Source organism: Chroicocephalus ridibundus, chromosome 17 (genome assembly GCF_963924245.1).
Source record: "Chroicocephalus ridibundus chromosome 17, bChrRid1.1, whole genome shotgun sequence".
NCBI classification, from domain to species: Eukaryota; Metazoa; Chordata; class Aves; order Charadriiformes; family Laridae; genus Chroicocephalus; species Chroicocephalus ridibundus.
This window is the reverse complement of record NC_086300.1, coordinates 7,528,984-7,556,889: the sequence shown is the minus strand read 5'-3', so window position 1 is coordinate 7,556,889 and position 27,906 is coordinate 7,528,984. Positions and strand designations below refer to the sequence as shown.

At 52.5% G+C, this 27,906-nt stretch overlaps 3 protein-coding genes and 1 pseudogene across 3 annotated transcripts; 1 reads left to right on the top strand and 3 right to left on the bottom strand.

The window, feature by feature from the left end:
* Positions 1 to 7,736: 7,736 nt before the first annotated feature.
* On the bottom strand, positions 7,737 to 9,755 carry LOC134524685 (feather keratin 1-like). Its single transcript, XM_063354882.1, has 2 exons — positions 9,681 to 9,755; positions 7,737 to 8,018 (listed from the first exon to the last, which is right to left on the bottom strand). The coding sequence occupies exons 1-2, from the start codon at positions 9,753 to 9,755 to the stop codon at positions 7,737 to 7,739; spliced, it is 357 nt and encodes a 118-aa protein (XP_063210952.1).
* A 5,968-nt stretch (positions 9,756 to 15,723) lies between these two features.
* On the bottom strand, positions 15,724 to 19,614 carry LOC134524684 (feather keratin 1-like). Its single transcript, XM_063354880.1, has 3 exons — positions 19,542 to 19,614; positions 16,432 to 16,529; positions 15,724 to 16,059 (listed from the first exon to the last, which is right to left on the bottom strand). The coding sequence occupies exons 1-3, from the start codon at positions 19,612 to 19,614 to the stop codon at positions 15,724 to 15,726; spliced, it is 507 nt and encodes a 168-aa protein (XP_063210950.1).
* An 834-nt stretch (positions 19,615 to 20,448) lies between these two features.
* On the top strand, positions 20,449 to 20,763 carry LOC134524582 (feather keratin 1-like). The gene has a single exon (XM_063354739.1). The coding sequence runs from the start codon at positions 20,449 to 20,451 to the stop codon at positions 20,761 to 20,763; it is 315 nt and encodes a 104-aa protein (XP_063210809.1).
* Positions 20,764 to 24,464: 3,701 nt separating this feature from the next.
* Positions 24,465 to 24,779, bottom strand: LOC134524472 (feather keratin 1-like; annotated as a pseudogene).
* Positions 24,780 to 27,906: the final 3,127 nt, after the last annotated feature.

The following is a 27,906-nucleotide window of genomic DNA, read 5'->3' as shown; positions in this document are numbered from 1 at the left end:
CTTATAGAATACTTCATCGGTTTCTACATCCTCATTAGGGGGTCTATAACAAACTCCCATCACGATATCTGCCTTGTTGGCCTTCCCCTTAATTTTTATCCACACACACTCAACACTGTCATTCACACCGTTGAGTTCTAGACATTCAAAACCGCCCCTACCATAAAGGGCCACCCCACCACCTCTCTTCCCTTGCCTATCTCTTCTGAAAAGCTGGTAGCCATCAATTACAGCACTCCACTTGTGTGTGTCTTCCCACCACGTTTCCGTGATGGCAACCACATCATAGTTTCCCTGCTGCACGATGGCCTCCAGCTCGTCCTGCTTATTCCCCATGCTGCATGCATTAGTGTAGATGCACTTCAGTTGGGTTAATTGTCCTGCCACTTTCTTGGGGGGACAGGCCCTGATTTGCACCTGATCATTCTCAGACACTACTGCAGTTACCAAATTATCACTACTCCTTGTGTCTATGCTGCCACACAATTCACTATCCCCCACCATCGCTGAGACAGGCTGCAAGACCTTGCTATCACTTTTACCCATGAGCACTGCTATGTTGCTCCCAGGCACCGCTTTTGTGATCCTGGTTTCGTCCCCATCCCCCATCAAACCTAGTTTAAAGCCTTATGAATAAGCCCTGCTAATTCTTGTCCCAGTCTCTTTCTTCCCCTTTGGGTTAGGCTTCCCCTGCCTGATGCCAGCACGCCTGGTTTCCGGTAGATCAGCCCATGTTCGAAAAAGCCAAAGTCCTGCCGGACGCACCAGTCACGGAGCCAGGAGTTAATTTGCTGGCTCCTCCTATTTATCCCCTCGTCTACCCCTGCAAATGGTGGGATAGAGGAGAACACTATTTGTGCTCCCGATCCCTTAACCAGCCGTCCCAGGGCCCTAAAGTCATTCTTCATTGCCCTCAGACTTCTGGTACCTACTTCGTCACTGCCTACCTGAAATATCAGTAGCGGATAGTAATCTGATGACTGGACCAGGGAAGGGAGTTTCCTCCGTATGTCCTTAATTCTGGCCCCAGGGAGGCAGCTGACTTCCCTGTGGGATGGGTCCGGTCTACAGATAGGGCCCTCTGTTCCTCTCAGAAGGGAGTCACCTACTACAATAACCCTTCTTTCTGTCTTTGTTGAGGACGTCCTGAGGCGTGGGGGTGAGTGACCAGCACTGGGCATTTCACTGGATGGATCAGCTTCTCCATCCTCAGTCGCCTGGTCCTCAATTTCCAGAGCCTCATACCTATTACGTAAGAGCAGTTGGGATGGTGAGGGGGGCCGTGAGAGGTTTCGCTTACCTCTCCGAGGAGGGATCTGACTCCACTCCCCCTTATCCCTTGAGTCCTCTCCTTCTGCCTGGTGACAGGAGGGAAGTGGGTCATCCACTTCTGATAGAGCCTCTTCCTGCTGCCTTTGCCTCAGGGTATGGCTCCACCAATCTATTTCATTTTCACAATTCCTAATACTTCTTAACTTTTCTACCTCTTCCTTCAGTTCAACCACCGTCCTGAGCAGATCATTTACTTGATCGCACCGTATACACACAGTGTCTCTGGATCCCTGTGGGAGCAGTGCCAGACTCAGGCATTCATTACAGCCCGAGACCTGCACAGTCACATGCTTGCAAAGGAGCTCAGTCTGAGTTCCCACGTTCTTCCTCGTAGCAGCTTTTGACTGTTTTGCAGCCATGTTCTTTTCTTGTGCCGGGAGATGGAGAATCTCCCGTGGGTCCTCCTTCTTGCCCTTCCTGAAGACGGGAGGCCAGTTGCCTTTCTTCCAGTCCTCAGAGTCATTCCCTGACTTCAAAGTGAGTTCAGCTCTGTCCACAGTTCGGCCCTGTCCTGTAATCCCTGTCCCCAGTGAAGCTGCCCTGTTCAGCTCTGCAGCTGTCTTTGACCACTCCTCACTGGTGGCAACCTATGTGGAAGATGACTTTCTTGTTGCCCTATGCATGCCTAGTCTGATTCAATGCCAAGTGAGCTTTGGCTTTCCTAACCCTGTATACTCAGCCTGGCAAATGTTTCCCCCAGAGAAAAGGGCATTGGGAAGAAGAGTGTCTGTGTCATTAGGTAGATGTTGTGGTACGAGGTAAAAGAGAACCAATTTTCTTTTCAACAGTTTTACTTTTCGCTTAAGTCTCTGCTGACTACCAAACTCTCTGAAATTAAGGGCGTATTTCTCAGACAGTGTCTGCTTCCAGACTGATAAGGTCTGATGCATATAACTAATACCAAGGAATGGTGTGCTGAGAGGCTCCTGCTTATACTTATTGCTATAACAACCAAGATCAGATAACTTTGTTGCGCACCAAGTTGGCGGGTTGCAAACAGAACAGCGGAAAGGGGCCGCACATGTGGGGAGGGGTCGACAGGACAGGTGATGCAAAAGTGAACAAAAGGGTATTCCGTCCCATCTGCCCCATGCTGAGCATAAAAGCGGAGGGATCAAAGGGGTCATCTCTTTCATCAGTGTCCGGCCTCCAAGGAGGACTCTGTCTGTTTGTCTGCCTTTGGTCCTGATCCATGCGTTCCTGAATCCAGATAGGGAATCCAGTTCCCGTCCATCACTGAGTCCGGCCTGGGACTTTCCCAGAACCTGCCAGTGACGTGGTTGTCATCCTGGGAGCTCAATACGATTTTGATATGCTACGTATTTCATCATTTTCTTATTAATATTTTGTATTCTTCTTACTATTTTATTATTAATATTTCATTAAAGTGGTTTAGTTTCTTTTTCAAGCCAAGTTCTCTCACTCTCTCATTCTCTCTCCTCTCCTCTGAAGGGAGATGCTCTCTCATCCCTGAAGTGAGAGGGGTTAAAAACAGCATTTGTTGTTCATTTTGTGGCCAGCCCAGCCAAAACCATGACAGTAGCACGTTTTGCTTTGGAGGTGGGTCTGTTGGACAATTACTGCCCACGTGCAGTGCCTGTGCGCCTGGGGCGGTCCATTAGAAGTATAAAAGTGGGCCCTTCTCCTCACACTCTCATCCACTGCTGTCGCCTCCATCTCCTTGGGAACGAGATGAGTTTGAAGCCCTATCTCCTCCTCTTTTGGGATTTCTTAGCCCATACCTGATCCTTTGGTCCATTCTGGATGCTGGAACTGCTTGTCATGGGAGAGTGAAGGCGGAAGAAGGTGTGGCATGCAGAAAGACTGAGGTGTCTCAGAGGTGTCTCCTGAGATATGGGCTAGTAGAGACCTCACTGGGCATGATAACTTTTGGGAGGGTTATTTTGGGATGAGAGGAAGGTGAGACCGGTGGGACTCCCTTCTCAAGCTTGTGGCTTTTTACACTCATGGTGGTCCTACAGGGTTTTCCTTACCCAGCCCTCAGACTCTGCTTCCCTCTGCCCTCTCTCCCAGGTGCACCTCCAGATCCAAGACATGTCCTGCTACAACCCGTGCCTGCCATGCCAGCCCTGCAGCCCGACCCCGCTGGCCAACAGCTGCAATGAGCCCTGTGTCAGGCAGTGCCAGGCAGTGCCAGGACTCCACCGTCATCATCCAGCCCTCCCCCGTGGTGGTGACCCTGCCCGGACCCATCCTCAGCTCCTTCCCGCAGAACACTGCCGTGGGATCCTCCACCTCTGCTGCCGTTGGCAGCATCCTCAGCTCTGCGGGAGTGCCCATCTCCTCCGGGGGCTTTGGCCTCTCCGGCCTCTCTGGCTTGGGCAGCCGCCCCTGCGGCACAAGGTGCCTCCCCTGCTAAAGCTGCTGGCAGTGGCCCTGGAGAAGGGGCCCAGGGACCCGCAAGATGGTACCAGACTGGGGACAGAGCATTGTGATATTGCTTTCAGAGGGGCTGAGCAATCCCAGCGACCCTTGCAAAAGGACAGGACTTGCCTTGGCACTCAGAAAGCGTGGACCACGCCTGCCTTTCCCCTCTTCCACTCTACTTTCCCTCCTGCGTCCTTCTTCTCTTGTGCTGCCCTGGGCTGTGAGCCCCACAGAGCCAGCTTAGGCAGGACCTGCTGGCCCTGCCCCCTCTCTGGGACAGGCAGATCCACACCTGGTGGGATCTCTGCCACAGCCATGGGGCACCGATTCCTTTCTGCCCCGGTTGCTCCCTGCACTGGGGCCTCCACTCAGAGCAACCTCGTATCCCTCTTTTGACTCATTAAAGTTCTGCTGCGTTCTAGCCATGTCTCTGTGTCATCCTTTCCCCTGCAGATGCTCTCCCAAGATGCCCAGGGGGACAGATTTTGCGCAGGGGTGGTTCCGGGATGGTACTGCTGTGGTTGTTAAGGCAGGATTGCTTTGAGTATGTGCAGTCATACTGTAGGAGACCCTCTGCTTTCTAAACCTCACTGCCTATCTGGGGCTGGAAGAATTACCCGACGCTATTCAAAGACCATAGTTACTCCAAAGATGAATTTAGAACTCCTACCAAAGTTATATCTTCTCCACACTCAGGAAGCCCCGTCCCCTCACCCTCTCCTCCCCAAGGAAGGGGTCCACCCCTCTCACCATCCTACCCACCCGCTGCTCCTCTGCTGAACTCGCTCCACTCAGTCAAGGTCTTTATTGCATTGCAGCCCACAACTCAACACAGTGTTCTAGATGCCATCACGGGATTGCTGAACAGATTGGGGTCGTTGCTTCCCTCGGTCTTCTGGCTACGCTCCTACTTATATAGCTCTGGATGCTGACGACAGTCCATGTGTCCAGGAGCAGCACCGGGACTCGCATGTGTTTTGATGGGGTTACCGCAAAAGCACCTTTTCCTGGCCCTGCTTTTGGGCTACTGCTTGCCAGGGGCTGAAGGATCTGTGTGGAGACGGGGCTGGTTGCTACCAAGCCAGCTGCCATTCAGGACTCTGGGTGGGCATGTGTCATCTTGCCCACCTCTGGCCTGTAGCAGTTCAGCAGCCTTTGCTGCTGGTCACCGCATTGCTTTGGAGAGCTCCTGGACAGCCCTTTGAGACACTCAGCATGCCCCCGCTGCCTCTCTTCCCACCCCAAGTCTCTCCCTGCCGCCATCTCCCCAGAAACATTCCCAGGAAGCCCTGGGCACAGACAGGGATGGAGAAGGGCAAGAACAACATGCATTGCCTGTGGGTCTGTGTGGTGTGTTGGCCCTGGCAAGCACAAAGTACCCACCAGCTGTTCCGATCCGCTGTCCCAGTGGTGTGGGGGTAAATTGGAAGAGCAAGAAAGCCAAATACCCTTGGGTCAACATCAGAACAATCTAAGAGGGGAAAGGAAAATAGTGGGGAACAAAAAGTGATGCAATCACTCATTACCTACCACCAGCAGACTAACACCCAGCAATTCATCAAAGAACAGATACTTTGGAAAGACTGGCTGCAGTTTCGTTCTTGAGCATGATGTTATATGACATGCAATAGCCCTCTGGTCAGTTCAGATCCCCTCCCAGAAGCTTGCCCACCCCTAGCCTCCACTGCAGCGGGGTGCAGAGTGAGGAAGAAAGACGGCCTTGATGATGTGAGAGCACTGTGCAGTGATAGCTAAAGCTTTGCTGTGTTCTCTGCACTGTTTTAGCCAGACATTTAAAGCACAGCACCATATGGCCTGCTATGAGGAAAATTATCTCCATCCCAACCAGGGCCAGTTCAGCCTGGTGCCCCCATTGCCTCTCCTGTTGTCCTCTGAGGACATTGTCTTCTCAAGCCTCCTCCTCCAGCACAGTGGCAGCCAGGGCAAGAGGAATTCCTGCCTCTCCCCTCCCCTCCCCTCCCCTCCGCTCCCCTCATCTCCTTTCTCCCCTCCTGTCCCTACACTGCTGCCCTCACAAGGCCTTGCACAGCCCAGGCTCTGCAACTGAGGTCAGCAGTGGCCACGTTCCCTTTCCCCAGCATGTGCACTGAGGCCAAGAGGGCATTTTTGGGCAGAGGCTCAGCAAACTGGGCCTGACGGCCAGGGGCTCTGGTGGAATCATGGATGCCTCCTCACCTGCAAGTGACAGTGGCCCAAGGGCACTTTGGCTGTGTCCAAAGAGTTATTGTCAACATCTCAGTGTTGTGGTGTCCTTCAGGGGTCTGTACTGGGACCAATACTATTTCATTTCTTCATCAACGACATAGAGAGTGGGACTGACTGCACCCTCAGCAAGTTTGTGGATGACACCAAGCTGAGGGGCACAACTGATATGCTTGAGGGAAGGATTGCAATCCGGAGGGATCTTGACAGGCTTGAGGAACGGTCCCATGAGAAACTCAGGAAGTTGGACAAGGCCAAGCGCAAGGTCCTGCACCTGGGTTAGGGCGATCCTCAATATGAATACGGTCTAGAGGGTGAACGATTGAGAGCAGCCCTGCGGAGAAGGACTTGGAGATACTTGTGGTAAAAAACCTGAACGTGTGCTGTTGCAGCCCATAAAGCCAATCATACCCTGGAATGCATCGAAAGAAGCATGGCCAGCAGGTTGAGGGAGGTGATCCTCTGCTTCCAGTCTTCTCTCATTAGACCCCATCAGGAGTACTGTTCCCAGTCTGGAGTCCCCAGTACAAAAAAAGTCATGGACCTGTTACAGCACGTCCAGAGAAGGGTTACAGAAAGGATCGGAGGAATGCATCACCCCTCCTACGAAGAAAGGCTGAGGGAGTTGGTATTTTTCAACCAGGAGAAGAGAAGGCTCTGAGGAGACCTTGTGACATTTCAATGTATGAAGGGGACTTATATAAATGTAGGAACAGAGAAATATAAAGGGGAATTCAGAGAGAGACTTTTTATCAAGGCCTGTAGTGATGGGACAACGAGCAAGAATTTTAAACTGAAAGATCATAGATATAGATTGGCCATAAGAAAGAAACTTCTTACAGGGAGGGTGGTGAGACACTGGAAAATGTGGTCCAGAGAATGATAGGATGCCTCATCTTTGAAGAGTTCAAGGTCAGGTTCGATGGAACTTTGAGTAATGTGATTAAGTGACAGATGTCCCTGCCCATGGCAAGAGGGTTGAACTAGAGGATTTTTAAGGGTCTCTTCCAATCCAAACTGTTCTATGATTCTATACTATGGTTGTATGCTAAGGCAGCCTTCTGCACTGTGTCTCTCCCCCTGAGAATGCTGTGGTTAGGATGGGTTCTCCTGGCCTCTCCTGGAAAGCTAGTGGATCGCAGTCACTGATCTACCGTGGGTAATTATACTCAGACCCAAATACGCAAACAAATTCAAAAATTAGAGAACCAGCCGATGCACAAATACGCATATTTAGTGCAAGCCTATGTCGGCAATCATTCCCAGCAAACCCCTCCCAAAACCCACCCCTGATTACCATCTCTTCCCCTGGGCATCTTGGAAGAGCGTCTGCAGGGGAAAGGATGACACACAAGTGTGGGCTGAAATGCAGCAGAACTTTAATGAGTCAAAAGACAGAAACAAGGTTGATCAGAGCAGAGGCCTCAGGTACACAGAGCAGCAAGGGGCAGAAGTTAATCTATGCCCCATAGCTGCGGCAGAGATCATGACAGGTGTCCATCTGCCTGCCACAGAGAGGGAGCAGGGCCAGCAGGTTCTGCCCAGTCTGGCTCTGTGGAGCTCACAGCCCAGGGCAGCACAAGAGAAGAAGGACGCAGGAGGCAAAGGAGAGTGGAAGAGGGGAAAGGCAGGCGTGGTCCACGCTTTCTGAGTGCCAAGGCAAGTCCTGTCCTTTTGCAAGGGTCGCTGGGATTGCTCAGGCCCTCTGAAAGCAATATCACAATGCTCTGTCCCCAGTCTGGTACCATCTTGCGGGTCCCCGGGCCCCTTCTCCAGGGCCACTGCCAGCAGCTTTAGCAGGGGAGGCACCTTGTGCCGCAGGGGCGGCTGCCCAAGCCAGAGAGGCCGGAGAGGCCAAAGCCCCCGGAGGAGATGGGCACTCCCGCAGAGCTGAGGATGCTGCCAACGGCAGCGGAGGTGGAGGATCCCACGGCAGTGCTCTGTGGGAAGGAGCTGAGGATGGGTCCGGGCAGGGTCACCACCACGGGGGAGGGCTGGATGACGACGGTGGAGTCCTGGCACTGCCTGACACAGGGCTCATTGCAGCTGTTGGCCAGTGGGGTCGGGCCACAGGGCTGGCAGGGCTGGCATGGCAGGCACGGGCTGTAGCAGGACATTTTTCAATGGTGGAGATGAACCTTGGAGAGAGAGCAGGGGAAAACAAAGCACGAGGGGTGGTTGAAGAGCAGCCTGGTACCACACTATCCTATCGCTCAGCCAAAAGTGCCCTACGAAGAGTGACCATACCCAAGGAGATCCCTATCCAGCCCACAGCTGAGGAGACACCTCTGCAAAGCCCCTCTCCATGAAACAACTTCTTCTCCCTTCCCCCTCTCATGGTAAGCAGCTGCAAGACACAGCCCAGGACAAAGGGACAGGTATGTGCTGAGAAATCCCAGAGGAGGAGGAGGAAGAGATGAAGGAGGAGGAGGAGGAAAACAAGAAAGAGGTTCAGACTCACCTTGTTCTCAAGGAGATGGAGGGGAGAGGAGTGGATGAGAGAGTGAGGAGAAGGGCCTGCTTTTATACTGCTCCTGCACCGCCCCAGGCTGAAAGTCATTGCATGTGGTCAGTAATTTTCCATCAGACTCGCCTCCAAAGCAAAATATGCTACCTAATGACACAGTTCTGTTTTGGTTTACATCAACGCTGCTGCTTCATTTCCTCATTTCTGATGATTGCCTCTATAGGCAGGTGGGCTACACTGTGCTTTCAAATGCCTTTGCCCAAGGAAAGCTTCTCCTGTGGAGACATTGATTTCTTTGGTAAAGCCATCCACTCTCATGGCAGTTCCAGGAGTTCCCCAATCAATGCCCTCAGCTTTGGACAACTTTGCCGTACCAAACCCGGTGATTCCTCAACACAATCTGTGGAGTCAGGTCCCTCCTCACTACCAGAGGGGTATGCTGGGGCACAGGACAGTGCTTTGTTCCTCCCACTCTCCTCAAACCAACATGCACTTTGGTCACACGCTTTGGACCCTGACCTACAGGATATTCTGAGGCCAGGCCACTTTTCCAAAACATGCTGACCACCCTGTGACCGCTCTGAGCTGTGTTAGCGCTGGCAAAAAAGTCTTTATGAGGGCAATGGTCATTGGAGGTGCCTGGAGTAGTGTACTCAGGTACAGCCCAGTGCTCAGAGCTCGCTTTCCCTGGGCGGGAATACAGCTGCCCAGGCCACAGGGGAACGCAGCCCTGCGTGGGAGAAGGGCCTGCAGAGAGCACGCACTCCTGGCTTGTCGTCACACCAAAAGGCTGACACACGGCCAATCCACAATTAGAGTGTGACTCGCCATGGGTAGGGAGAGTCTGTCCCAGGAAGCTTGCCTGCTGAAGGCTTTCCCTTGCCCTCCTGAGACATGTCCCAGCTGCCTTCATGCCTGCAGGGCAGGGAAGTGCATCACCTTTTTGATGTAGACTGAGAGCTGTTTTTGAACACAGGGCCACTCTGATCCCCTCCCCTCCCTGAGCATCCTCAGGCACGTGGCACTTCAGGGTCCTGTCAGGCCTTGCTTGCTGTGGAGTTGGGGGAAATTTCCTGGCCTCTGCCATGGTGCTGGGTTGTGCTCCAAGCTGACGAGTCCCTTGGGGCATGGGAAAGGAGGCACGGTGAAGCCCCAGTGCCGGGAGAAGATGTATCGCCTGGGACCCAGGGATGGTGAGTCCCGGCTGGTGGGGAGCTGCTTTCTGCAAACCTTTCTTTTCCTCTGCAGAGCATTCAGGACAGGTCCTCACCACGGCCCGGTCTCTTTGTCCAGGTAGGTGAGGCCCGTGCACCCATTCCCTTTCACCCTCCAAGTCTCTCTCCATCGCTGACCCTGCTCCAGGGGGCAGATGTACCCAGAGGAGTTTCTTCTCTTACAGGTGCAGGACTGGACATTTGTCATTCTTAATCCCATGAGACTCCCGTGGCCCAGTCCTCCAGATGATCTAGGTCTCCCTAAAATGCATTCCTAGTCTGAAATGCATCAGCTAGCTTGTACGGGTCAACCTTTCTCAGGCAGTCATTGATTTGATACCCATCCGCTGCTGGGAGGGCTCCCCCTCATTCCTTCAACTCTTTCAGAGAAAGCATAGGGGCCTGGGAGACCTTGTAGGTGAATACTGAGAGAGAAAAGGGATTGAATTCCCTAGCCTGCTCTCTGTCAACTTTCAGGAAATCAGCTGCCCCAGTCAGCTGTGGGCTCATATTTTCCTCTGTCAGTCTTCAACCACTCTTGTACAGGTCAATGTTCCTCCTGATGTTTGTTGCCTGTTGCTCTGGATACCCCTTGCAAGACTCAATGCAAGCGAAGTTTTGGCTTCCTAACAGCATCCAAACATGCCTAGCAATTATTTCCAAATTCCTCCTTTGCAGCTCATCCATCCTTCCACCTCCAGAATGCTGCCTTTTGACATTGGTGCCTTGAGTACTCCACTTAGCCAAAGCCAGACGGCTGAGGCATCTGCTTGTTGTCCTGATTATTGGCAATGGACTGTTCTTGACCTTGGACTGTGAGGTGCCTAAGGTGCTGCCAGCTTTTCTGAGCTCTTTCTGGTTCACAGCTGTCTCCATGGCATCTTCCATACCAGCTGCCTGATAAGGCTGAAGTCAGCATGCCCAAAGTCCAGGGGCTCTCCTCTGCTACTCGCTTTCCTTCCTGCCATCAAGTCTTGAATTCCAGTGTCTCTCAGGCATTACAACCAAGGCTGCCTTGATTCCAATGTTCCCAACCAGTTCTTCCTTCTTAGGGACAGCTCTGCAGCATGTTTCTTTCCCATGACAGCATCACAGGGTCCTTGAGGTTAGAAGGGGACTCGAGATTATCTAGTCCAACTGTCCCTGCTCAAAGCACGGTCAGGCTTTGGAGGAGGCGCAGGGTCAAGTCCTGTCAAGCTCTGAATACCTACAAGGATGGAGAAGACACAACTTGTCCAGGCAACCCCAGTGCTCAACCATGCTTGAGCACCCTCACACTAACAAAGTCTTTTCTTATGTTTTCATGAAATTTCCCATATTTCTCTATGTGCCAATTACCTCTTGTCCCTTCACTGGATAGGACTCAGGACAGTCTGGCTCTATGTTCTTCACTCCCTCAATTCAGCTCTTTTACCCATTGCTATGAGGTGTGTCCTGGGGCCTTCTCTCCTACAGGGTGAATAACTCCACCTCTCACAGCCCCTCCTGCCTCAGGGGCTCCAGTCACTTTATGAGCACTGAGGCCCTTTGCTGGACCCACCAAAGAGCCTCTCTTGTACTGGGGGCCACGAACTGGACATCTAATTTTGTCTCAGCAGTACTGAGCAGGGAAGAGGGATCACCTTCCACAATCTGATGGAAAAAAAACCTTCCTAATGCAACCCAGATGCTGTTGGACGCCATTTCCACATGGGCTACCTGATGGTGTCTTCCAGGAGCCATGTCCTCTGCTGCAAAGCTCTTTGGAAGTGCACTGGCCCCAGCCTGTCATGGGACAGCAAATTCTTTCTTCCTCACTGTAGGACTTTGCATAAAGTGGTTAAACACTCTTGGCCCCAGGATGCACCCCTACAAGGCACCAGGAGTCAGTGGCCACCACATGGACCTTGTGACACTCATCACAACCCTTGGAGTCCAGCAGCCACCCCAGATTTCAATCCCCTGCACTGCCCTCTTCCCTAGCCTGTATTTTCTCTGCTGGTTTGTAATGTTTGTCAGAGCAGACAACATTGAAAGCCTTGTTTAGATGAGATCAACAACATTTGCTGCACTGCCCTCACCCATCGGAGGCAGGCACTTCATCAAAGGAGGCCGTGAGGTTGGTCAGGTCTGCCTTTCCCTCCATAAATCCATGCTGACCTCTCACAGTCACCTTCTTGTCCTTTCATCTTGGTAAAGGGCTTCCAGGATGATTTGCTCCATCACCTTTGCAGGGATTGAGGTGAGACTGACCGGCCTGTCCTTACGTGGGTCCTCCTTCTTACCCCTCCTGAAGACAGGAGGCCCACCGGCTTTCTCCCACTCCTCAGATGCATTCCCTGACTGCTGTGACATTCAAAGTGAGTTGAGAGCGGCCATGTAGTGACACCAACCAATTCCCTCGGGTGCATGGTAAGGATCAAGCCTTGGTTTTGCTGCTTACCTGCCTGGAAGAAGACCTTCTTGTTGCCCTTCACATGCTTTGCCTGATTGTACACTAGGTTGACCCCACCAGCACTTAGGACAGTATCTTGACCCTGCGCTCACACCACCACCCTGCCCTTGAAATGCTTGGGTGTCCCATCCCAGCACATGAAAGGAACCTGCATGGTAGACCAGTCATGCCAGAAATGAGGAAATGTGATGGCAGTGTTGAGGGAAACCAAAACACAACGTGTGCCATTAGGTAGCATATTTTTCTTTGGAGGTGAGTCTGATGGAAAATTATTGCCCACACAAAGTGACTGTATGCCTGAGGCAGTGCAGGAGCAGTATAAAAGCTGGCCCTTCTCTCTTGTAATCTACTCCACTTGCCTCCATCTCCTTGTGTATGAAGTGAGTCTAAAGCCCTTTCTCCTTCTCCTCCCCTGGGAATTCTCACAACATACCCTGTTTGTTCTGGCTTGTGGCACTACTTATTTTTGGGGAAATTTATGTTTTGGGAAGGGGGCAGAAGGTGTGGCATGGAGACAGGCTGGGTCTTGGCTGACATGTGGTATGGGCTAGGCAGGGACCTACCTGGGCTTGATCACTCGTGGCAGGGCTCTTTTGGGATGACGGGAAGGGAGAAACACGTAGGGCTTGCTTCAACTCCTCCACATTTTGTGCCCACCTTGTGGCTTGGCTCCCTCTTGATGGGAGCGACAAGTTACTCTTTATCAAACTCTAATGCTCTACTTCCCCCTGCCCTCTCTCCCAGGTGCACCTCCAGCCCCAAGACATGTCCTGCTACAGCCCGTGCCTGCCATGCCGGCCCTGTGGCCCGACCCCGCTGGCCAACAGCTGCAATGAGCCCTGTGCCAGGCAGTGACAGGACTCCACTCTCGTCATCCAGCCCTCCCCCGTGGTGGTGACCCTGCCCGGACCCATCCTCAGCTCCTTCCCGCAGAACACCGCCGTGGGATCCTCCACCTCCGCTGCCGTTGGCAGCATCCTCAGCTCTGCGGGAGTGCCCATCTCCTCCGGGGGCTTTGGCCTCTCCGGCCTCTCTGGCTTGGGCAGCCGCTCCTGCAGCACGAGGTGCCTCCCCTGCTAAAGCTGCTGGCGATGGCCCTGGGAAGGTCCCCAGGGACCCAGAAGAAGGTTCAGGACTGGGGACGAAGCACCGTGTTGTTTTCAGCGGGTCTGAGCAAGCCCAGCAACCCTTGCAAAAGGATAGGGCCAGCCTGGGCTCTCAGAGAGCGCGGCCCATGCCTGCCTTTCCCCTCTTCCACTCTCCCCTTTGTCTTCCGTCTCCTTGTTCTCTTGTGCTGCCCTGGGCTGTGAGCTCCACAGAGCCAGCCTAGGCAGGACCTGCTGGCCCTGCTCCCTCTCCGGGACAGGCAGATCGACACCTGGTGGGATAACTTCTATAGCCATGGGGCACAGTCTCTTTTCTGCCCTTGTTGCTCCCTGCACTGGGTTCTCCAATTAGATTGACCTTGTATTCATGTTTTGACTAATTAAAATTCTGTTGCATCCCAGCCCATGCCTCTGTGTCATACTTTCCCCTACAGAAGCTCTCAAATGATACTCAGGAAGAAGGAGGGTGCTCTGGTGTGGCTCTGGGAAGGGTTTCTTCAGGATGCTTACACAGTGACACAGTCTTGCTTTGAGTATGCACAGTAATGCATCAGTTCACCTCCCATTCCTTCAGGAATTGTGATGGCTCCTCATGTGCCCCACAGACCCATAGCTTCCCCAGACCAACACTCTCCTCACCATTTCTGCTGCAGTGTTTGCATGAAGGAATGTCCACACAGAGGCAGTTAAAAATCTTTCTTGTGGTGGGTTACATTGTCTTGCTGCCAGATTGGTGGGGATACAGTTGTTATCTTCTTGATCACATCCATACGCATGTAACGATGTCCACCCTGCCATTTTACTGCCAAGAACCACATCTCCTGTGCACCTCCTTTGACCTTGCTTCTTTTGGTGGCCAATCCACCTTTTAGAAGAATCAGAATTATTCTTTGGCCCTTCTCTAACACTTCTTCTGCTTTCTTGCCCCACATGATGGGGCAACCACACTGCAACTAAACTGACAGCCTTCTTGCACGGCCCCTTCTTAGCAGCTCTCTTCAACCTCTGTTCACATACACAGGCTGACAGCTTAAAAGTGGGCTCACCATCCCACTTCCCCTGGTCACGCAGGAAGAACCAGAGAGAGCCCCGCAGCATGGTCCCGGGTCTTTCTTTCCTGCTGACCACAGCGGGAGGGGACTGGCGCCGTGGGTTGCCCCTCACAGCTGAGGTGCTGGCCTGTGGGAAAAGGAGCAAGAGAGATTTTCTTCCAAATTTCAGAGGTAGCATGATGCTCTGTCCACAGTTGATGTATCCAAACCTGGGCAATACATTCTTGCCAAGAATATGACACTGGTGCATTTTGGATCACCTTTATCATGTGGCCCGTATACACAGGCTCTTCTCCAGACCTTTGGAGACCTCATTGTCATTGAAGTCACCATAGTTGACTTCCAGCACTGCTAATTCTCTCAGGTACTGGATGCCTTCCTATGCTTTTCTTGCTAAATCACAAGATCATCCTTCAACAGATATCTTGCCCTCACACTTGACAGGAGACTCCTCCAGAGGCTGCAATTCATTCCCTCTTTCCCAACTCCTCTGTCAGCTCCACGGTCCCTAGTGAGGGATCCCAGCTTTTGGCTTCCTCACCTTCCAATTCCTGACTGTTGGCCCCACTCTCCCAGCATCAGAGTTGCCAGGCAGTAATCCGCTTACGTCGCTGGTGCCTGTAATTTTTCCACATGTCTCAAAGTTCTCTTGAGGTCAGGGAATGGGTACTTTGCATCTCTCGAGTGATTTCTCTCACTTCTCCCTTCCATTTCTTTGCTGAAGCGCCAGCTTCTGGTCCTGCAGAACAGACTCTTCCTCCTCCTCACTCCCTTATAAACCAATTATATAGACCCATTCACCTCCTGCTCCACTATTTCTTTGTCACTACTGGGGCGATTGTTCCCTGAATGGATATCTTGCCCTTGCACTTGACAGGAGATGCCTCTAGAGGCTGCAATTCATTCCCTCTTTTCCAATTCTTCTCCTGAGTCTTTGCTGAAGGACTGGCTTCTGGATCAGGCTCTTCCTTCTCCTCATTCCATTACTACTCAACAATATGGACTCGTTATGGACCCAGAAGCTGGACCCAGCTTCTGCTGGGGAAAGGATGACACAGAGACATGGATTGGGATGCAGATGAACTTTAATAAGTCAAAAGAGGAAAAGAGGAAAATGAGCTCGCTCTTAGTGGAGGTCTCTGTGCAGGGAGAAACAGGGGCAGAAAGGAGTCGGTGCCCCATGGCTATGGTGGAGATCCCACCAGGTGTCCACCTGCCTGTCCCGGAGAGGGAGCAGGGCCAGCAGGTCCTGCCTAGGCTGGCTCTGTGGGGCTCACAGCCCGGGGCAGCACAAGAGAACAAGGAGACGGGAGGCAAAGGAGAGAGTGGAAGAGGGGAAAGGCAGGCATGGGCCGTGCTTTCCGAGAGCCCAGGCTGGCCCCGTCCTAATGCAAGGGGGGTTGGGGCTGCTCAGGCCTTCTGAAAGCAACAGCACAATGTTCCGTCCCCAGTCCGGTGCCATCTTGTGGGTCTCTGGGGACCTTCCCCAGGGCCATCACCAACAGCTTTAGCAGGGGGGGCACCTTGTGCCGCAGGGGCGGCTACCCAAGCCAGAGAGGCCGGAGAGGCCAAAGCCCCCGGAGGAGATGGGCACTCCCGCAGAGCTGAGGATGCTGCCAACGGCAGCGGAGGTGGAGGATCCCACGGCGGTGTTCTGCGGGAAGGAGCTGAGGATGGGTCCGGGCAGGGTCACCACCACGGGGGAGGGCTGGATGACGACGGTGGAGTCCTGGCACTGCCTGACACAAGGCTCATTGCAGCTGTTGGCCAGCGGGGTGGGGCCACAGGGCTGGCATGGCAGGCACGGGCTGTAGCAGGACATGTCTTGGGGCTGGAGGTGCACCTGGGAGAGAGGGCAGAGGGAAGCAGAGCTCGAAGAGTGAGTGAGGATCAGCCTCTCACCCTGCTAAGACAGAGTCAAGGCATGAGTTGCAGATATAAGCTGGAGACGTTGTTCCCATGGGTGGCTTCTCCTCAGCCCAAAAGAGCCCTGCCCAGAGCATCTAAGCCCTCACAGAGACACACACCCAGACCTAGCCCATAGCTTAGGAGATACCTAGACAAGCCCTTACCTTTCTCCATTGTATATCTTCTGCCCCCTTCCCTCTCCTATGACAAGCAGTAGCAAGACGCAGTGTAGGACAAAGGGAGAGGCATGCGCTGAGATACACTGGAGGAGAACGAGAAGGCAAAGGAGATAGGGGTCAAGACTCACCTTGTTCCTAAGGAGATGGAGGCAAGTGGAGTGGGTGAAAGAGTGAGGAGAAGGGCCCACTTTTATACTGCTCCTGCAGTGCCTCAGGTGTACAGTCACTTCAAGCGGACAAAATTTTCCAGTAGATTCACCTCTAAAATATCCTACCTAATGGCACAGGTTGTGTTTTTGTTTCCCTTAACGCTGCCATCACATTTCCTCATTTCTGGCATAACAGGTCTACCATGCAGATTCCTTTCATTTGCTGGGATGAGATGCCCAAGCATTTCCAGGGCAGTGTGGTGTCAGCATGGGCTAAAGATACTCTCCAACGTACTGGTGGAGTCCACATGGTGTTGAATCAGACAAAGCATGTGGAGGGAAGCAAGGTCTTCTTCCAGGTAGGTAAGCAGCAAAAGCAAGGCTTGGTCAAAGTCAACCACAGCACTGAATGGGACAGATTTGCTGGGGACAGGGGTTATAGGAAAGGAATAGGCACTCCAAAGGGTCTTGGCCTCGGTCTTTACTGGCAGGATTTGCTGTTGAAAGATCAGGCTCCTGACATTCCTTGGAAAGTCTGGAGCAAGGAAGACACAGCTGCGGTAGAGGAGGATCAGGTGTGGGAACACTTAAACAGAATGCATGAACACAAGCAACATGATGCCATGGACTTAAGGGAATGTTTGGTGTCACTACATGGCCACTCTCAACTCCCTTTGAATGTCACAGCAGTCAGGGAATGCATCTGAGGAGTGGAAGAAGGGCCAATGGGCCTCCTGTCTTCAGGAAGGGCACGAAGGAGGAGCTGTGGAAGGCCAGGCCGGTCAGCCTCACCTCAATCCCTGCAAAGGTGATGGAGCAAATCATCCTGGAAGCCCTTTCCCAAGATGAAAGGACAAGGTGACTGTGTGGGGTCAGCGTGGAATTATGGAGGGAAAAGCAGGCCTGACCAACCTCACGGCCTCTTTTGATTATGTGCCTGTCTCTGGTGGGTGAGGGCAGTGCATCAAATGTTGCTCATCTTCTCTAAACAAGTCTTTTGACGCTATGTGCTGTAAAAATCATTACAAACCAACAGATAATACAGGCTAGGGAAGAGTGCAGGGGACTGAAATCTGGGATGGCTGCTGGACTGCAAGGGTTGTGCTGAGTGGCATGAGGTCCAGCTGGGGCTTCCAAACAGCTTTGCAGCAGTGGACATGGCTCTGGAATTACAAAATCAGGTACCCTGTGCCTGTGTGGAAATGGCGTCCAATAGCATCACGGGCTGCATTAGGAAGGCAGTTTCTCTCAGACCATGGAAGGTGATCCCTCCTCTATACTCAGCAGTGCTGAGACACCACTGCCACGAACATTGTCCATTTCATGTCTCCCCAGTACAAGAGAGGGACAGTCACACTGGTGAAGTCCAGGAAAGGGCCACAGTGCCTATGAAGTAACTGGACACCGTATGGTAGGAGAGGCTGCAAGAGGTGGCATTGTTCACCCTGTAGCAAAGAAGACTCCAGGATACATTTCTTAGCAATGGGTAAAAGAGCTGATGGGAAGGAGTCAAGAACATAGAGCCAAACTGTCCTGAGTCCTATCCAGTGAAGGGACAAGAGGTAATAGGCAAATATCAAAATATGGGAAATTCCATGAAGACATAAGAAAAGACTTGGCCCTGATCATCCTCCAAAGGCTAACTGTGCTTTGAGCAGGGGTGCTTGGCCTAGATGATCTCCAGAGGTCCCTTTAAAACTCAAAGATCCTGTGATTCTGTCATGGGCAAAAGATGGGTGATGCACACCTGCTCCTAACAAGGGAAAATTGGTTGGCAACATTGGAATCAAGGGCGGTCATGGCTTGAGAAACTGAGAGTTCAGAACTTGATAGCAGGGAGGAAAGTGAGTAGCAGAGCACAGCCCCTGGACTTCAGGCACACAAACTTCAGCCTAGTCAGGCAGCTGGAAGGTAGGATGCCATGGAGGCAGCTCTGAAGCAAAAAGGCGCTCAGAAACCTGTCAGTGCCTACAGCACCTCATGGTTCAAGAGCAAGAAGGATCCAGCCCAATACTCAGGAAAACAAGCAGAGTATTTGAGGGGGGAAAATAACAGATGCACAGGCCTCATCTTGCTGGCCAAAGAGACTAAGCTGCAGTGAGGAGCTCTCCTGAATGTTCCACGGAAGGAAAGTTCAGGTTGCAGAAAATAACTCCCCACCAGCTGGGAGTTGTCCTTGAGTTCAGGCAGTATATGTTCTCCTGGCATTAGTGCTACAGCATGCCTTCTTTCCCATGGCCCAAAGGCCTCTTCAGCATGGAGCACAACCCAGCACCATGGCAGAGGCCAGGAAATTTCCCCCAACTCCCCACTGAGTGAGGGCTGGCAAGATGCTGCAGTGCCATGTGCCTGAGGATGCTCACGGAAGGGGTGTGCTCAGAAGGGCCCTGGGTACAAAAACAGCTCTCAGACTACATCAAAAAGGTGATGCACTACCCTGCCCTGCAGGCATGAAGGTAGCTGGGACACGTCCCAGGAGGGCAAGGGAAAGCCTTCAGCAGGCAAGCTTCCTGGGACAGACTCTCCCTACCCATGGCGAGTCACACTCTAATTGTGGATTGGCCGTGTGTCAGCCTTTTGGTGTGACGCCAAGCCAGGAGTGCGTGCTCTCTGCAGGCCCTTGTCCCACGCAGGGCTGCATTCCCCTGCAGCCAGGGCAGCCCCGTCCATGCCCAGGGAAAACTGGGCACTGGGCTGTACCTGAGTACACGGCTCCAGGCAGTCCCAACTGCTATTAGCCTCAGCATGACCTACTTGCCAGCACTCCCAGAGCTCACAGGATGGTCACAAGACGGTCAGCATGTTTTGGAAAAGTGGCCAGGAATTTGTGTCTCCTGCTGGTCAGGGTCCAAAGCATGTGGCCAAAGGTCATGATGGTGTGACAGGAGTGCAAGGAACAAGGCGCTGTCCTGAGCCCCATTACGCCCCTTCAGGGGGGCAACATTCTCCTTCCACAGTCCGAGGGCATTGTTGGGGATCCCCAGAAACTGCCAGGAGAGCAGATGGCATTACCAAAGAAACCATTGTCTCCAGGAATGAGAAGCTTTCCTTTGGCAAAGGCACTTGATAGCACAATGCAGCCCACCTACCTGTAGAGGCGATGACCAGTGACTGATGGAGTGAGCAGGGAGGCAGGCAGGGAGGTAGGAGGATGCAGCACATCGTCAGTCACAGGAGCCTTTACGCACCAATGAGAGGACAGCATTGGTGGGAGGACATGTGCACCTTCCTGCACCAAGGGCTGTAAACAACATCACCAGATTTCCCCAGAACCATGTCTCCTGTCTGCACAAACCCCTCCAGAACTTGGAGCACATCTCCCTGTAAAGAATGTGCTCCTGCCCTGGAAATCCTTGGGCTTCTCCTTGCCACATTTAAAAGGAGCCTCTGAGGCCAGACGGTCATGTCAGAAATGAGGAAATGAAACGGCAGAATTGATGGTAACCAAACCAGATCCTGTGCCATTAGGTAGCATATTTTGCTTTGGAGGTGAGTCTGATGGAAAATCACAGCCTGCGTGCAATGACTTTTGGCCTGGGGCGGTGCAGGAGCAGTATAAATTCAGGCCCTTCTCCTCATTCTCTCATCCACTTCTCTCCATCTCCATCTCCTTGGGAACAAGGTGAGTTTGAAACCCTTTCCATTCCTCCTCCTCGGGAATTTCTCATTGCATTCTTGCCGCTTTGTCTGTCCTGACCTTGCTGGGTCATGGGGCTTTTTGTTGTGGTGGTAGATGATATCGCATGGAGTGTCACTGGAGCTTTCTGGGATGTCTCCTGAGTTTTAGATAGGAGGGGACCTCCATGGCTTGGTTGCTTTTGGCAGGGCTTTGCTGAGGGAAGGGTGAACCCTGTGGACCTCCCTACACAGCCTCCAGCTCTTATCTCCAGTTTGTCCCTTGGTTGCCTTATGGTGAGATGATAGGTTGATCCTCACCCACCCCTAATGCTCTGCTTCCCCATACCCTCTCTACAGTTGCACCTACAGATCCAAGACATGTCCTGCTACAGCCCGTGCCTGCCATGCCAGCCCTGTGGCCCGACCCCGCTGGCCAACAGCTGCAATGAGCCCTGTGTCAGGCAGTGCCAGGACTCCACCGTCGTCATCCAGCCCTCCCCCGTGGTGGTGACCCTGCCCGGACCCATCCTCAGCTCCTTCCCGCAGAACACCGCCGTGGGATCCTCCACCTCTGCTGCCGTTGGCAGCATCCTCAGCTCTGCGGGAGTGCCCATCTCCTCCGGGGGCTTTGGCCTCTCCGGCCTCTCTGGCTTGGGCAGCCGCTCCTGCGGCACAAGGTGCCTCCCCTGCTAAAGCTGCTGGCGATGGCCCTGGGGATGGTCCCCAGGGACCCACAAGGTGGTACCGGACTGGGGACAAAGTTTTCAGAGGGGCTGAGTCAACACAACCCCCCTTGCATTAGGACGGGGCCAGCCTGGGCTCTCGGAAAGCACGGCCCATGCCTGCCTTTCCCCTCTTCCACTCTCTGCTTTCCTTCCTGTGTCCTTGTTCTCTTGTGCTGCCCTGGGCTGTGAGCCCCACAGAGCCAGCCTAGGCAGGACCCGCTGGCCCTGCTCCCTCTCTGGGACAGGCAGATCGACACCTGGTGGGATCTCCACCATAGCCATGGGGCACCGACTCCTTTCTGCCCCTGTTTCTCCCTGCACAGGGACCTCCACTAAGAGAGACCTCATTTTCCTCTTTTCCTCTTTTGACTTATTAAAGTTCATCTGCATCCCAATCCATATCTCTGTGTCATCCTTTCCCCAGCAGAAGCTCTCCCAAGATACTCAGGAAGATCGGTGTTTCTCAGGGGTGGTTCTGGGAGGGAATTGTTGGAGAGCATTGTGCAGTGGTTGTTAACACAATTGTGTAGTGTCTGGCTGTGATGGAGTTACCTTTCCCCATAGCAGCACTCACCGTTCTCTGCTTTCTGTTGATAGCTGTAACGGTATTGATAACACATAATGTCTTAGCTTTTGCTGAGCAGTTCTTGCAGGCTGTCTCTCTGAACAACAAAAGGGATATTCCATGCCGTATAGCATCGTGCTCAGCACTAAAAGCTAAGTGAAAGCTGAGGGAGGTGGTTGCATTCATTAATATGGCATTTGTCTCTTAAAGCAACCTCTATGCCTCCTCTGGAATGCTTCTCCGGAGTGTCTGGACATTGCCTGCTGCTGGCAAGTAGAGAATAAATCCTTTTGCTTTACTTTGCTTCTGCACACAACCTTTGCTTTTCTTCCTGAAACGGCATTTCTCTTGACCCACAAGTTTTTAATCTTGTTATCTCCCTGTCCTGCTGAGGAGGGGATGTGATAAAGTGTCCTAGTGGGCACCTAGTAGCCATACAAGGTCAACTCATTCCAGTCTTCAGGGCACCTAATGCAGGGCTTGTGATATTGCCCTGGCATTGAGGCCCTTACTGTGCTGGGGGAGGTTTCTTGTGGAGAGGATGAGGGAATACACCATCCTCTTCCCATACAGGAGTGATGTGGGTTGTTTTGTTGTGCAGGCTCCCAAGGTCCTTCTTTACCCTTATGTGAGGTGTTTAATACTACTAATTAACAGTGTTGGCCTATTCTGGGTTTTGTGGAATCTGATGTCATGCTGGCGTGAGAGGAGAAATTTTTTGGGTGTGGCCCTGCGGGGGCTGAGCTGGGATGGCAGATTTTAGCACAGTATTGGAGCTTGACCTTTGTGTACGGAGCCACAATTCAGTACTAGTAGAGGACTGTGGTTAAGACATGGATCCAAACCACCTCTGAAAATGCCTTGATTGACCTAGGGATCCAAAGTAGATCTAAGAACACAGCAGCTGAGGCAGAGACCCAAACCTCATGTGAGAACACCACAAGGTTAAGGTGGGACTCAAATATCACCTACAGTAACCACAAGAGTAGTGAAAAAGAAATAGCAGACAAGGAAGTGAATGGGTCCATATTGTTGAGTAGTAATGGAATGAGGAGAAGGAAGAGCCTGATCCAGAAGCCAGTTCTTCAGCAAAGACTCAGGAGCAGAATTGGAAAAGAGGGAATGAATTGCAGCCTCTAGAGGCATCTCCTGTCAAGTGCAAGGGCAAGATATCCATTCAGGGAACAATCGCCCCAGTAGTGACAAAGAAATAGTGGAGCAGGAGGTGAATGGGTCTATATAATTGGTTTATAAGGGAGTGAGGAGGAGGAAGAGTCTGTTCTGCAGGACCAGAAGCTGGCGCTTCAGCAAAGAAATGGAAGGGAGAAGTGAGAGAAATCACTCGAGAGATGCAAAGTACCCATTCCCTGACCTCAAGAGAACTTTGAGACATGTGGAAAGATTACAGGCACCAGCGACGTAAGCGGATTACTGCCTGGCAACTCTGATGCTGGGAGAGTGGGGCCAACAGTCAGGAATTGGAAGGTGAGGAAGCCAAAAGCTGGGATCCCTCACTAGGGACCGTGGAGCTGACAGAGGAGTTGGGAAAGAGGGAATGAATTGCAGCCTCTGGAGGAGTCTCCTGTCAAGTGTGAGGGCAAGATATCTGTTGAAGGATGATCTTGTGATTTAGCAAGAAAAGCATAGGAAGGCATCCAGTACCTGAGAGAATTAGCAGTGCTGGAAGTCAACTATGGTGACTTCAATGACAATGAGGTCTCCAAAGGTCTGGAGAAGAGCCTGTGTATACGGGCCACATGATAAAGGTGATCCAAAATGCACCAGTGTCATATTCTTGGCAAGAATGTATTGCCCAGGTTTGGATACATCAACTGTGGACAGAGCATCATGCTACCTCTGAAATTTGGAAGAAAATCTCTCTTGCTCCTTTTCCCACAGGCCAGCACCTCAGCTGTGAGGGGCAACCCACGGCGCCAGTCCCCTCCCGCTGTGGTCAGCAGGAAAGAAAGACCCGGGACCATGCTGCGGGGCTCTCTCTGGTTCTTCCTGCGTGACCAGGGGAAGTGGGATGGTGAGCCCACTTTTAAGCTGTCAGCCTGTGTATGTGAACAGAGGTTGAAGAGAGCTGCTAAGAAGGGGCCGTGCAAGAAGGCTGTCAGTTTAGTTGCAGTGTGGTTGCCCCATCATGTGGGGCAAGAAAGCAGAAGAAGTGTTAGAGAAGGGCCAAAGAATAATTCTGATTCTTCTAAAAGGTGGATTGGCCACCAAAAGAAGCAAGGTCAAAGGAGGTGCACAGGAGATGTGGTTCTTGGCAGTAAAATGGCAGGGTGGACATCGTTACATGCGTATGGATGTGATCAAGAAGATAACAACTGTATCCCCACCAATCTGGCAGCAAGACAATGTAACCCACCACAAGAAAGATTTTTAACTGCCTCTGTGTGGACATTCCTTCATGCAAACACTGCAGCAGAAATGGTGAGGAGAGTGTTGGTCTGGGGAAGCTATGGGTCTGTGGGGCACATGAGGAGCCATCACAATTCCTGAAGGAATGGGAGGTGAACTGATGCATTACTGTGCATACTCAAAGCAAGACTGTGTCACTGTGTAAGCATCCTGAAGAAACCCTTCCCAGAGCCACACCAGAGCACCCTCCTTCTTCCTGAGTATCATTTGAGAGCTTCTGTAGGGGAAAGTATGACACAGAGGCATGGGCTGGGATGCAACAGAATTTTAATTAGTCAAAACATGAATACAAGGTCAATCTAATTGGAGAACCCAGTGCAGGGAGCAACAAGGGCAGAAAAGAGACTGTGCCCCATGGCTATAGAAGTTATCCCACCAGGTGTCGATCTGCCTGTCCCGGAGAGGGAGCAGGGCCAGCAGGTCCTGCCTAGGCTGGCTCTGTGGAGCTCACAGCCCAGGGCAGCACAAGAGAACAAGGAGACGGAAGACAAAGGGGAGAGTGGAAGAGGGGAAAGGCAGGCATGGGCCGCGCTCTCTGAGAGCCCAGGCTGGCCCTATCCTTTTGCAAGGGTTGCTGGGCTTGCTCAGACCCGCTGAAAACAACACGGTGCTTCGTCCCCAGTCCTGAACCTTCTTCTGGGTCCCTGGGGACCTTCCCAGGGCCATCGCCAGCAGCTTTAGCAGGGGAGGCACCTCGTGCTGCAGGAGCGGCTGCCCAAGCCAGAGAGGCCGGAGAGGCCAAAGCCCCCGGAGGAGATGGGCACTCCCGCAGAGCTGAGGATGCTGCCAACGGCAGCGGAGGTGGAGGATCCCACGGCGGTGTTCTGCGGGAAGGAGCTGAGGATGGGTCCGGGCAGGGTCACCACCACGGGGGAGGGCTGGATGACGAGAGTGGAGTCCTGTCACTGCCTGGCACAGGGCTCATTGCAGCTGTTGGCCAGCGGGGTCGGGCCACAGGGCCGGCATGGCAGGCACGGGCTGTAGCAGGACATGTCTTGGGGCTGGAGGTGCACCTGGGAGAGAGGGCAGGGGGAAGTAGAGCATTAGAGTTTGATAAAGAGTAACTTGTCGCTCCCATCAAGAGGGAGCCAAGCCACAAGGTGGGCACAAAATGTGGAGGAGTTGAAGCAAGCCCTACGTGTTTCTCCCTTCCCGTCATCCCAAAAGAGCCCTGCCACGAGTGATCAAGCCCAGGTAGGTCCCTGCCTAGCCCATACCACATGTCAGCCAAGACCCAGCCTGTCTCCATGCCACACCTTCTGCCCCCTTCCCAAAACATAAATTTCCCCAAAAATAAGTAGTGCCACAAGCCAGAACAAACAGGGTATGTTGTGAGAATTCCCAGGGGAGGAGAAGGAGAAAGGGCTTTAGACTCACTTCATACACAAGGAGATGGAGGCAAGTGGAGTAGATTACAAGAGAGAAGGGCCAGCTTTTATACTGCTCCTGCACTGCCTCAGGCATACAGTCACTTTGTGTGGGCAATAATTTTCCATCAGACTCACCTCCAAAGAAAAATATGCTACCTAATGGCACACGTTGTGTTTTGGTTTCCCTCAACACTGCCATCACATTTCCTCATTTCTGGCATGACTGGTCTACCATGCAGGTTCCTTTCATGTGCTGGGATGGGACACCCAAGCATTTCAAGGGCAGGGTGGTGGTGTGAGCGCAGGGTCAAGATACTGTCCTAAGTGCTGGTGGGGTCAACCTAGTGTACAATCAGGCAAAGCATGTGAAGGGCAACAAGAAGGTCTTCTTCCAGGCAGGTAAGCAGCAAAACCAAGGCTTGATCCTTACCATGCACCCGAGGGAATTGGTTGGTGTCACTACATGGCCGCTCTCAACTCACTTTGAATGTCACAGCAGTCAGGGAATGCATCTGAGGAGTGGGAGAAAGCCGGTGGGCCTCCTGTCTTCAGGAGGGGTAAGAAGGAGGACCCACGTAAGGACAGGCCGGTCAGTCTCACCTCAATCCCTGCAAAGGTGATGGAGCAAATCATCCTGGAAGCCCTTTACCAAGATGAAAGGACAAGAAGGTGACTGTGAGAGGTCAGCATGGATTTATGGAGGGAAAGGCAGACCTGACCAACCTCACGGCCTCCTTTGATGAAGTGCCTGCCTCCGATGGGTGAGGGCAGTGCAGCAAATGTTGTTGATCTCATCTAAACAAGGCTTTCAATGTTGTCTGCTCTGACAATCATTACAAACCAGCAGAGAAAATACAGGCTAGGGAAGAGGGCAGTGCAGGGGATTGAAATCTGGGGTGGCTGCTGGACTCCAAGGGTTGTGATGAGTGTCACAAGGTCCATGTGGTGGCCACTGACTCCTGGTGCCTTGTAGGGGTGCATCCTGGGGCCAAGAGTGTTTAACCACTTTATGCAAAGTCCTACAGTGAGGAAGGAAGAATTTGCTGTCCCATGACAGGCTGGGGCCAGTGCACTTCCAAAGAGCTTTGCAGCAGAGGACATGGCTCCTGGAAGACACCATCAGGTAGCCCATGTGGAAATGGCGTCCAACAGCATCTGGGTTGCATTAGGAAGGTTTTTTTTCCATCAGATTGTGGAAGGTGATCCCTCTTCCCTGCTCAGTACTGCTGAGACAAAATTAGATGTCCAGTTCGTGGCCCCCAGTACAAGAGAGGCTCTTTGGTGGGTCCAGCAAAGGGCCTCAGTGCTCATAAAGTGACTGGAGCCCCTGAGGCAGGAGGGGCTGTGAGAGGTGGAGTTATTCACCCTGTAGGAGAGAAGGCCCCAGGACACACCTCATAGCAATGGGTAAAAGAGCTGAATTGAGGGAGTGAAGAACATAGAGCCAGACTGTCCTGAGTCCTATCCAGTGAAGGGACAAGAGGTAATTGGCACATAGAGAAATATGGGAAATTTCATGAAAACATAAGAAAAGACTTTGTTAGTGTGAGGGTGCTCAAGCATGGTTGAGCACTGGGGTTGCCTGGACAAGTTGTGTCTTCTCCATCCTTGTAGGTATTCAGAGCTTGACAGGACTTGACCCTGCGCCTCCTCCAAAGCCTGACCGTGCTTTGAGCAGGGACAGTTGGACTAGATAATCTCGAGTCCCCTTCTAACCTCAAGGACCCTGTGATGCTGTCATGGGAAAGAAACATGCTGCAGAGCTGTCCCTAAGAAGGAAGAACTGGTTGGGAACATTGGAATCAAGGCAGCCTTGGTTGTAATGCCTGAGAGACACTGGAATTCAAGACTTGATGGCAGGAAGGAAAGCGAGTAGCAGAGGAGAGCCCCTGGACTTTGGGCATGCTGACTTCAGCCTTATCAGGCAGCTGGTATGGAAGATGCCATGGAGACAGCTGTGAACCAGAAAGAGCTCAGAAAAGCTGGCAGCACCTTAGGCACCTCACAGTCCAAGGTCAAGAACAGTCCATTGCCAATAATCAGGACAACAAGCAGATGCCTCAGCCGTCTGGCTTTGGCTAAGTGGAGTACTCAAGGCACCAATGTCAAAAGGCAGCATTCTGGAGGTGGAAGGATGGATGAGCTGCAAAGGAGGAATTTGGAAATAATTGCTAGGCATGTTTGGATGCTGTTAGGAAGCCAAAACTTCGCTTGCATTGAGTCTTGCAAGGGGTATCCAGAGCAACAGGCAACAAACATCAGGAGGAACATTGACCTGTACAAGAGTGGTTGAAGACTGACAGAGGAAAATATGAGCCCACAGCTGACTGGGGCAGCTGATTTCCTGAAAGTTGACAGAGAGCAGGCTAGGGAATTCAATCCCTTTTCTCTCTCAGTATTCACCTACAAGGTCTCCCAGGCCCCTATGCTTTCTCTGAAAGAGTTGAAGGAATGAGGGGGAGCCCTCCCAGCAGCGGATGGGTATCAAATCAATGACTGCCTGAGAAAGGTTGACCCGTACAAGCTAGCTGATGCATTTCAGACTAGGAATGCATTTTAGGGAGACCTAGATCATCTGGAGGACTGGGCCACGGGAGTCTCATGGGATTAAGAATGACAAATGTCCAGTCCTGCACCTGTAAGAGAAGAAACTCCTCTGGGTACATCTGCCCCCTGGAGCAGGGTCAGCGATGGAGAGAGACTTGGAGGGTGAAAGGGAATGGGTGCACGGGCCTCACCTACCTGGACA